The sequence below is a fragment of the Sus scrofa genome, chromosome 18 (assembly GCF_000003025.6).
Source record: "Sus scrofa isolate TJ Tabasco breed Duroc chromosome 18, Sscrofa11.1, whole genome shotgun sequence".
NCBI classification, from domain to species: domain Eukaryota; kingdom Metazoa; phylum Chordata; class Mammalia; order Artiodactyla; family Suidae; genus Sus; species Sus scrofa.
Window position 1 is genome coordinate 26,612,840 of NC_010460.4, and position 11,976 is coordinate 26,624,815.

Sequence of the window (11,976 nt, forward strand, 5' to 3'; positions counted from 1 at the left end):
AAAACAGCATGTCCAAGTGAGATGTCACACTGGTTCCTTTAGGTATAGGGAGTATTTTCACAAGTGGCTCATCTGGGAAAGTTACGTACATAAAAGATATGTGTGTGTGTGTGTGTGTGTGTGTATCTTACATGTGTATATATATGTATCTTATATGTATATAACTTTTATATATGTATATAACTTTTATGCTGTTAATTCAATTCTGTCCTCCCAAACCCAAATTCTGTCCAATTATCCATTCATGATTATGTTTTACTCTCTAGAACAGCGAACCTTAATAAAGCATTGCGCCTCTGTTGGTTTTCATTATACATTTGCTACACACAGGCCCTATTTAATTTGGGTTTAAAAATACATATCCTCTGGTAATTTTCACAGATTTCAAAACACGTACACCATTTTTACTTTCAAACTCACAAAAATAACAAAACACCTGAAAAAGATATATATGTACCTACTGCAAAATAGAAAAAAAAAAGAAACGAAAATTCTTTAATTAGAATCCAAAACATATGTGAGATTCTTAAACACTAACATTAGAATTGACAACTCTGCAAATCTATATTCAAAATAAAGAACTCTCTTCAGTCATTTCCCAACTAGCTCTATTTCTATAGAGAACCAATTTTGTCTTTTCAGCTAAAATGTGGACTCAATTTTTTCATTTGAACAAGATTTATTTTCGTCAGGTAGCAAAAATTTAAGCATGCACTCATAAAATACCCATTTTTCTGGAAAATATCATGAATAATTGGATATAAATTTTAAGTTAAGATACGTATAATGGATCCAGCAAAGAAAAGAATTTATATATGGTAAAGAAACTAATGTTAAAAATGGGGATTTAAAATGTTTTAAAGGTGTCAAGGCTTGTGTTCATTTTAATATAGAAACCACACCCTATGCCTGCCTATCATGTTCACAACCGTCTCGTGTCTCTGAAGATGTCTCAAATGAAACCAAAGTTCTCTACTATGATCTACAATGTCCTACCTCATCTCATCGCAACTACCTTTCAGAGAGTATCTGCTGCTAAGCCCCTCCTTGGCTTTGTGTCAGTTACACCGGCCTTTGGGAGAATATAGCAAGCCTCCTCCCACCTGTAGTCTTTGTACTACTTTTCTCTCAACTTCTAAATTCTTCATCCAGATGTTCACAGGCATCCCTTTGGTCTTTCAGCTGGCTGTCAGCTCAAATACTCCCCTGGGAAAGGCTTTGTCTGTCCCCTATTCAAACTACCACATTTCTTACTCTAAATTATTTTGTTCATAGCACCCGCCACTACCTGGAATTATAATATATATTTTCATTCACATTCCCCCTTTCCTACAAGATACACAGTTCTTAAGGTCTGGAAGGTGGCAGTCATGCTATGGCTGTGGTCAGTGAAAGGTAGTAAGTGAACAGCAAAAGTCTATTAAATTAAATTAAACTCTATATGAGTCACATTTTGATTTCCTGAGAGCATAAGTTACTGGTAAGGTTTGGGTTCCCAAAAGCACTCTCACTAGTATTCTTAAAAGTAAAGAAAGTGAGGAAGATGGAACAATCAGGCCCATGTAAGAGTAAACAAGACAAGACTGTTTACTTTTAGAACAAAACCTTCCCATTCTATTTAACATTATTTCAACTGTCATCACACTCTTTTATGTTGTTTTTTTCTCATTATTAACTTCTGATAACTTACTTCCCATCCTCCCCACACTTTTTATGATTCAGACCTTCTTTACATAATAGACTTGTCAAAATCTCCAATACAAAATAGATCGCACCACGCCAGGATATGTACCTACATGTATATTTATGTTTCATATACCTGCCTTTAAACCGCTTAGAATGAGAACGTCTTCCCGGACAGAGAATACATCATCCATATGTCATTTAGAGACAATAGTTGTGTTTTTAAACAATTTCATTTTATGCATAACACTTATCTAGTACCTTAGTGTCATCCAGGTATCCAGGTATTTTTTTTACCCATGGGCCCCTTAGGCTACTCATACTTAGATAGGGGACTGAGTTTTAAAGAGAAGGCAATAAATTTCAATGCAGATTCACTTCCACTATACAGTATCTCCATAAGCTTCCTGGAGGCCCCTGCAGTTAGCCAGTCTTCACCAGAAAGCAAACTGATTAAGGAAACAGCCATCAACAGCCATTAATTCTAACCTTTGCAGAGAAGAATGAGTTACAGCCCATCCTAGCGGAAAAAAATAAAATAAAACATTCAAAGACCAAATGTTCAAATAATAAATTTCAAGGTTTTTTTTTTTTTTAACACTGAACATCAGATTTGTTGAACATAACATCAACATAAGATTAGATTAGTCGATTCTTGCTAATGTTGAGATGGCACTGGTCCATGGCTAAGGACCTCTCCATGGGTTGCACATATCATCTCACACCTTGATTGAATAGCAGCACATTAAAGAGGTAATGAGTCCCCAAAAGGTAAAGACCCAAACCTCAAAAGCCTTTCAGTCTAGTTAGGCAGGCAAGAAGTAAAACCATAAATCATATAAAAAATAGTACTTATTACTAATGTCATGTGTAATTCCAACTATAGATGATGCAGGCTCGGGAGGCTGAGAAGGCTTCATGGAGAAGGTCAGTATAAAGGTTGGCTCTCAAGGGAGAAAACTAAAGGGCAAAAAATTCCAAATGGAATCTACTAATGCAAGGAGAATGGCAAATGTACACAGAAATGTACAGATGGCAGAGATGGCATTTCACTGCTGGGTGTCTTTTCAATACCAGGTCATTCCTCACACGGTCAAATCTAGCTGCTGAAGTTAGTGAAAGAACAATGTCCATTTCTATATAGATAGATGGATAGATAGATACAGATTCATGCTCAGAAAACAATATAAGACATATGGAGAGTCAGGGGCAGGGGGAGAGTGAAATCACTCTTACAGCTGTGAAGGAAGAATAATACCTCTTTTATCTTTCAGTAAAAGAGAAGTTAAACCGTACAGGTTTTTTTTGTTTGTTTTGTTTTGTTTTGTTTTTTGTCTTTTTGCCATTTCTTGGGCCGCCCCTGCGGCATATGGAGGTTCCCAGGCTAGGGGTCGAATCGGAGCTGTAGCTGCTGGCCTACACCACAGCCACAGCAACTCGGGATCCAAGCCGCGTCTGCAACCTACACCACAGATCATGGCAACGCCGGATCCTTAACCCACTGAGCAAGGCCAGGGATCGAACCTGCAACCTCGTGGTTCCTAGTCAGATTCGTTAACCACTGAGCCACGACTGGAACTCCTAAACAGTACAGTTTTAACAATCCACAGGCCAACTCTTTTTTAGGTAATTCAGGCAAAATAATTTTTTGTTTTGTTTTGTTTTTAGGGACACACCCATGGCATGTGGAGGTTCCAAGGCTAGGGGTTGAATAGGCTGCCAGCCTACACCACAGCTCAGAGAAACGCCAGATCCTTAATTCACTGAGCGAGGCCAGGGATCAAACCCACAACCTCATGGTTACTAGTCAGATTCATTTCCATTGTGCCACCGTAGGAACTCCAGGCAAAATAATAGACTTACTTTGTTCCCCATCTGGCCAGATAGTTTGCCCCCAAGTGGCCTAAAAGTTCATCAGATGAGAACACATGGTAGTGTTCTATCAGCTGAGCACCTCATGATAGACCCTCCTACTGTGTGAATAAATGCAGAGCTAGCAGTGATACTGACGAATGTGGAAAGAGTGAGTCACAGCGAGCAGAACTAGAAGAGAAACGCATTATAATAATGGAATAAAGAACAAATCTATGCCCTTTCTCATCGCTATAGCATCAACAGTAATCCCCAGATAATTATTATGGTGCATTCCTAGATAATGTTTAAGGTCTTTAGGAAAAAAAAAAAATGAGTTTAAAAAAAAAGATATTTCAGAAAGTACTGATACTTAATAATGTAACTATGAGCAAGTCACGAAAAATCTTGTATGTGTAAAATGATAGATTTTAAATAGATAACAGCTAAGTTTCCTGCCACCAAGAATTCAGAAATTAAGTAATAAGAAATCTGAACATCATCAACTTGTTTTCAAAGATGAGTATAATTGGAGGAAAGTTTACACAAATACAAAATACATGACATCAGAATTAAATGAAGTAAGTAAGTAAGTAACTATACAAATAAAATATGTATAAGACCAAGTTAACCTGTAGTATAAAGGGAAATCCTAAAAAGAAAAAAAAATCACAAGAGATCCAGTGAAAACTAGATAGTGGCCCATTTTCTAGGGTGCTATGCCAAGAGAACACATATCATCTCTTCCTGATATATCTCTCTCTGGCAACCAAGCAAATGCTTGTAGAAAAAAGTAGAAATCTTGGTAAATACACAATTTCATATATACTTTATATTATGTCATTCTAAAAAAGAGGAATTTTCCAGGAGTTCCCTTAGTGGCTCAGCGGTTAATGAACCCAACCAGGATCCATGAGGATGTAGGTTCTATCCCTGGCCTCGCTCAGTAGGTTAAGGATCTGGTGTTGCCCTGAAGTGTGGTGTAGGTAGGTCACAGGAGCAGCTCAGATCCCATGTTGCTATGGCTGTGGTATAGGCCGGCAGCTGCAACTTCCATTTGACACCCAGCCTGGGAACTTCCATATGCCACAAGTGTGGCCCTAAAATAGCAAAAAATAAATAAAAATAAAAAGAGTCATTTTTCTGATACATTGTTGGGAGATTACAATGAAAAACCTTTTTTGCTTTTGTGTCTCTTAAAGTAGCAATTTACCAAAATATTAAAAGTAAAATATAATTTTGAGAGTCACATAAGTAGACAACTACACTATATTTTCTAGAAGCACAGATATAATTCTACCATATTTATTTCTTATGAATGCACACTATAAATGAAATGAAATCTTCAATTTCCTATATCTGTCCAGAAATCAGATGATGATCTGTGATGTATGAAGTTAAAATCATAAAATTTCATTCTAAACATGAAACTTTACAGAAATGCCATGTAGTATCTTTCTTTCCCATTTGGAAAACTTTGATAAAAACAACTTCATTTTAAAATTGAAGTGGTCTGGACTGCAGAAATAACATTTCTCAACTTCTTAAGTTTTATGTCATGAGTAAATTCAATCGCTGTTTTTGGTTTTGGTTTTTTGTCTTTTTTTTTTTTTTTTTTTTTTTTTTTGTCTTTTCTTCCTAGGGCACGTGGCATAAGAAGGTTCCCAGGCTGGGGGTCCAATCAGCGCAATCAGCGCTATAGCTGCCTGCCGGCCTATGCCACAACCCACAGTTATGCGGATTCGAGCTGCGTCTGCAACCTACACAGCTCAAGGCAACGCCAGATCCTTAACCCACTGAGCGAGGCCAGGGATCGAACTCATGGACACTGGTAAGGTTCGTTAACCATTGATCCATGACGGGAACTCCCCAATTGCTGTTTCTAAAAAGAGTCTAATCATAACCAAGAATGCAGGTATTGCCTAAAATAATAGCCCCTTGAATATTTAATGCATCTCCTGGTACCACTTCTAATTCACAAGTCATGAACCTAAGGTACAATGGTAAACTGTAGCTGGACCTTGTTAAATATATGTTTGCAAAATCATTTTTGATTACTGATGATTTCTGAAAATTTCAGAAACTTGACAACATTTACATACTACCACCTGAATAAAAAATAACAAAGTGATATCATCACCTAGAGGTCATAATGACAAGAGTTCCAGGTTCTTACTCCCCCAAAGCAGTTTAGGGCAGTAACTAGAATTTACATTATGCAAAGGAGGGAGGCAGTATTCAGGGCCCCATGCAGGTCAAGAAATATGCTCAGAAGGAAAGGATGAAATGGAAGAACAGATACGTACAGCCATTCAATTTAAACACTGTTTTAAAAAATCTTTCTGACATTCTCTCATTGATTTTTAAAATTATGCTTTTGAGTTTCCTACTTGAATTAATAGTAAAGGGGTAGGCTTAAAAACATATTTTAAAGCATTCATTTTACTGGTAAATTAAATAATTACTTATATAATAAGCATAATTAAAAGAGAATAATGATATATTTGCTATCTCAGGAGAGTGCAAAAATGACTAGATGAATACACATGTAATAGTAAGACAGACCCACTCATTTCTTCAGACCAAAAAAACAACTGAATATTGTCTATAATGACCTGAGAGGCTGCAGATAATTCTGCCAGTCCTGAATTAATAAATTCTTGGCTCTTTCTTCTCATGTAGATAATCTCTGTGTGAACTGGAACTTTTGATAACTACTGTCTAGGATTCCATTCTCACTCCTATTATCATAAATTGATGAACATTAGCTCCATTAAAAATAATAGCCATGTAAAAAGAGCTCATAGAGTGTAATTGGAAATTCCTGGTCATCAATCAGACACAGATTGATTTTAGCTTCAACTACTGCCTAAAAAGTTTGTATCTTATACTTCATCATATTAGGCTACAGTGTAAAAAAAATAAACTCAAGCCATTGCTTTTGTTGAATATATTCTATTCTTAAATAAAGCTGTTGAGTCACAATGTAACCAAAGTTAAGCTACCACAAAGGCAGGAATTGGAAAAAAAAAAAAAAATCTCTCTCCTAGAAAAGTATAAAACACTATAAATATATTTTGATGAGAAACAGAAGACATTTTCTGAAGAAACTTTATTACATTATAAAGCATATGCTTTGTTAAATGCTCATATATATTCTCCAATAAATGGATTGTATCTCGATTCCAACATTCCTAAATCTAAAAATAGTATGACTGCTATATTTCATCAGGATCATTAATTAGCTCAATTTCCTGAAAATTAAAATTTTCAACCTCAGTGGAACTTAAGTATTAAAAGTAACTCCCATTTTGCTTCCAAGTTCTGAGAAAGTGTATATATTTAATTCTTCTTACATACCAACATATAGAAAATGTAGGCTAAAACAATTTCATAGATTTTACTCAGGTATTATGATTCAGTTTCTTAAATCATTTCAAAAAGTAGATGCTTCTAAGGATTTTACTTATATTATAAAAACTGTCTTTAATGGCTAACATTTCCTCATTTTTTTCCTGAAAACAAAAATAAACTTCAAAATAAAATGAAAATTTGCAAGTCCTTTCAGAAAACAAGGTTTAAAATAATACTAACTTCTCATGTCTAGAACTTCCTAGCCAGGTAAAATTAGCATCGCATCAACATTTATTTTAATAATGTCTATATTCAATCATATAGAGAGTATAGTATTACAATGACTTACTGATACTTCACGAAAAACTCTGCCACAGACACTACATTTTTAAAAAACAGATCTCCTTTCAATTCTCTTCCTTTATTTCCTCTTAACACAGGTTCTCTTTTAATTCATGTGTACTTCTAATTTGAAGTCTTGATAATGATTTGCACTATCCAATTGTCCTTAATACAGATTTCAAATGACATAAAGACAACAAAGACCAAATATATACACACAAACCTCTTGGTTAGATCCAAGTACCTACATTGCTAAGGTATTTTGCATATTCTTCAAAATGTGTCACAAAATTACCAACAAGATAAAAGGGAAATATAAGCAGCAGGACATAGAATTTTCACTAATTAATTTTTGAAAAGCCACCAGTAGGTCTTCAAAAATACATGAGATGAGATCAAACTCATAAGTCATTATGTATTACTTTACCATAATTTCTTAATTAACTTAGCCAAAACTTCTTCACATATAAAATATTCCATTATTGGCCATATGACAACATGAGAAATTCTGTTCAACACAATATGTCTAATAAAATTAAGTTGACTTTAACCATACTGTCATTTAAAGAAGGCAATTAAATTAGCCAGAAACACAAAATTTAAGAAGCAGCCTTGGGTATAACTTTTTTTCTTACAGCCATTACCAAATCCTCATTGAACTGATTAACTATGCAAGAAAAGCAGCACAAAGCTGAAAAGGACCCTAACATCACTACCTGGCTTATCCAAGAACTCCTAACAGTAAAAGGCTCTTACCATTTTATTTTATTAGATTCTCTAATATATAAATGCTGCTACTTTGCTGCACTTTTGATTAACATTATTAATAATTTCATCTTTCTTCAATCATCTAGAAATCTTCATTCTAGCTTAAATTTTATTTTGAAAAAACCACATTAATACAGAATGTGTCCCTTGGTTGCAGAACACCATTCCCACCGAATAAAATAATGAAGAAAAGAATTCTAGAAGGAAATAGGCTCCCAAATTCTATAATGCAAACAGCACTTAGTGAACATCAAGAGATGCTGCTATGCCTTCTATGTGTATTTAGTGGGCATGAGTCCATTGCCTGATGGGATCTGTAGTTTCTTTAAAAAAAAAAAAAAAAAAAAAAAGCAGTGTATGGATAGCAGTCATGTGCTTCCTTATTTGAAACTATGAACCTAGAATCTTAAATATGTTGCAAATATCATTCCACTGCATTTTGTAGAGTTGATCAATTTCAGCCCTGATATTCTAAAACACTGCATAATTATCAGCCATAATTAAAATGCATATGTATATGAATATGTGCATATATATTACAAAATCCTTTGGTAATATCTATAATCTACGTTTTAAAATGCTGTAAAATGAGAATTATGGTTCTCAGATGGAAAAGGACTGCCAAAAGTATTCATATGAAAATAATACTTCAAATATACATGTAAACTTTTCATTGCAATACACTAAAGCACTTTCTAGGCATTTCAATATGTAGTGTGTATTTTCATACCTTTACCTGGACAGAAATTTTGTGTTTTTCATTCATTATATCTTTATGTATTTGTACATCTAATATCGAGGATCATTCCCTATATTCAGGAATTCTAAAATTTCTTTGCGTATTTATCACTTTCAAGCATCAGTACTCAACATTTGCCAGCAACTTCCTAAATACCTCAATCACTATATCATACTCATTTCGCCCATCAAAAGAGTTCTTCAAAACCATCTCGATAATACCTTCTTAAACCCACTTAAGAAAGAGAAGAATTATTTCCTCTGAATAATTACATAACCTTAATGGGTCCACAACCACTTCATACGTAATCAACCTCCACCCCGTTTCCCTTGGTGGCACCTACCCTAGTGTTGTCATGGTGACGATGGTGTACCAGAAGGCAGCAGGGATGCTGGTGAACTTGCTGGCCGAAGACCCCTTCTCTGCGTAGAACATAACTGTAGCGAAGATGATGATAGCCATGGTGAGAGAGAAGAGCAAGAAGCCCAATTCCGAGGCACAGCTCTTCAGCGTGTACCCCAGGATGCGCAGGCCTTGAGAGTGGCGGGAAAACTTAAAGATCCGGAAGACCCGGAAGACTCGGAGTGTGACAAAGGCGCCACTGACATCCTCATTGTCCGTCATCACCAGCCCGATGTAATAAGGCAGGATGGCCACCACGTCGATGATACTCATGACGCTACGCACAAAACGGTAGCGACTGGGTGCTGCCGCCAGGCGAAGCAAGTACTCAACCGTGAAGATCATGACGCAGGCTGTATCCAGGCAGAAGAAGGCCACCGCATACCGTTCCCCACAGGGCAGTTCTTTAATGTGACCGGGACTAGACCCACACGGCACTGTTTCTACCACATTAGCGATGACGGACACAGCAATGAAGAACCCTGTGACATAGTAGAACACCAGGGCCATCGTGCTGGTGTGGGGGTTCTCAAACGCCCGCCAGACCCTCTGCCGAGCCGTCATAGTGGGCAGCGTGCTCTCTCCGGTGTTGTCGGTGTCAGCATCATCTTGAAGACGCTCCGCGTTCTCTCGCCTCCGATCCTTGTACTCCTCATAACAGCAGTCGCCAATAATTTCTGGGATGAGGCCAAAGAAGGCCAATTCTTCATCATAAGCTGAGATGCATTCATGGCGAGGATAGTGGAGCTTCCCAGTGCGGTAGAAATTCAGGATGTGGCGGAAGATGTCTGGGTCACGGTCAAAAAAATACTGCTGAGTCTCTGGATGGTAGAAAAAGTCCCTCTCAGAACTGCCCAGCAGAGTGTCTGGGTAACGTTCCAGAGTGTCCTGCCATGTCTGGAAACGGGTGCCACTCACATTCAGCACAATTAGGGCATCCTGAGTCCTTTTCCTCTCCTGCCTTGGGGGAGCTGGCATGGGCCCCGAGGCCACAGGCATCCACCCAATGGCCGCTGCCCTTGCAAAGGGCAGCCACGCTGCTACCCCCGCCGCCATGGTTCCTTCAAGTGGAGGCCAGAAGGGCACGCAAGCCTCTACAGTGGGTCACTCAAAGTAGCCACAATCACCCACTTCCTCCCCTCAAACAAATTACTAGTGAGAAATGTGGTCCAGAGAGATCACCCCTATTCCAAGATAGGGCTCCCTGGTGAAGTCACAGTTTGCAGAAGGGCAAGCTTCCCTCAAAGACAGGTATTTGGAGTAACAGGGGAAAAAATACAATGTCCTCAGAATCACCCCGACGGAACCTTATCAAAGCTTTTCCAGCAGTTGGACCAGGCCACCCCTGGCACAAATAAGTACAAATAAGATGACTTTAGATACCGCAATTTCTTCAAACAGGTGTCTTTGATTTCTCCCCTGACAGTCTGGATAATGTGGGGTCAGTATGTGTCGTGTAACAGAGAAGAGACGAAGGACAGTCAGTGGTATTCTTTTGACGAATTAGAGAGCCCTTCCACCTTCCCTTTTAGCTGTTTCAAACCTTCCCTTTCCAAGTGGCCCTTCCCGCCAAAGGAGTCTCAAAGAGGCGACCTGTTGTTGTAGCTTCCGAGATGCGGTCACAGCCGCTGCCCCATGTCTCTTTGGGAGCCGGTCGCCGTCTCTACTCCTCGGGCCGTATTTGCAGAGGTGCTGATGCTGTGCTGTGGGCACGGCTGGGGGGCGTTAATAAATCCTCCTTCCCTCCATCTACAAGCACCCCCTGTGTCAGCCAAAAACGTTCGCCCAACCTCCCCTTGACTCTCTTTTCAAGTTCAGCTCAGGTATAGTGCGGCAGTTACAGAGCCCGGGAGCTGGCAGCCGCCGCGGCAACGGCGGCAGCAGCCTCTGCTTCCGCGTAGAACGCGCCTCGCCCGCGGTACATACCTGGCAAAGTGCGCGCCGGGGCTGAGTTGCATAGAGACTTTCTCCTCGCCGTGCACCCGGAAAGGGAAAAGCCCAGAAAGCAGCTCGCGAGCAGCCGAATCCGATGCGCCGGGGGAGCATAAATAAAGCTCAAGCGAGCTCTTCTTCCCCTTCCCCCATCCTTCCGTGCCTCCCTCCTCCTTTTCACCTTCCAAAAGCCAGGCGCAGGCTAGCAGAGCAGCAGCAACAAGTTCAAAAGGTGCGGGGGAGGCGAGAACGGAGGGGACTAGCTCCTGCCAACTTACTGCGCCGCGGCTGTCGCCCGGGCCCGAGCGGCGCGGTGCGGGGTTGCGGGGCTGCGGGGCTGCGGGGCGGCCGGGCGGGCGGCGGCGCGGCGGGGCCGGAGCCGGGGCGGGCGCGGGCAGTCACCCGAGCGCGGAGGCAAGAGGCGCTCGGCAGCGCGGGGGCGCGGGAGGGCTGCTAGCTGCTTCCCCGCCAGTGGGTGGTCCTGCATCTCCCCGGGCTCCCCGCACCGCTCTGCTCGTGCGATCAACAAATAAGGAGAAAATAAATAAATAACCGCGCGCACGCCCCGCCACGCGGGTTATGAAAGGCGTCTCCTGCCTTTCCCTCAGCTTGACCTTTCTCCGCCCCCGCCCCCTCGGGCTCCTCTCGCTCCACCCCAGCCACCCACCAGCCCCGGCGCAAAATGTCACCGAGGGAGAGCATCCAGGTGGATCTGCCGGGAGGAGAAGGAGCTTCGTTGAACAAAGGGAAGCTTGACGCGCTCGGCTGCGGTGGTTTGGTGGAGGAGAGGAGGAAGGGGACCGGTGCCTTGCTTCTGCCTCCCTGGGTCCCGGTTCAAGGCGAGCGTGGGAAAAAAAAAAAAAAAAAAAAAAAAAATAGGAAGGGAAAAAAAAAAAAAAAAAAAA

General features: G+C 40.2%; 1 protein-coding gene across 1 annotated transcript in view; it reads right to left on the reverse strand.

Moving 5' to 3' along the window:
• Positions 1–11,371, reverse strand: part of KCND2 (potassium voltage-gated channel subfamily D member 2) — a 484,754-nt gene extending 473,383 nt beyond the window's left edge. The window contains exon 1 of the mRNA XM_021078791.1: positions 9,081–11,371. Within this exon, the coding sequence (XP_020934450.1) occupies positions 9,081–10,195 (1,115 nt within the window). The 5' untranslated portion in view covers positions 10,196–11,371. The remainder of the gene's footprint in view (positions 1–9,080) is intronic.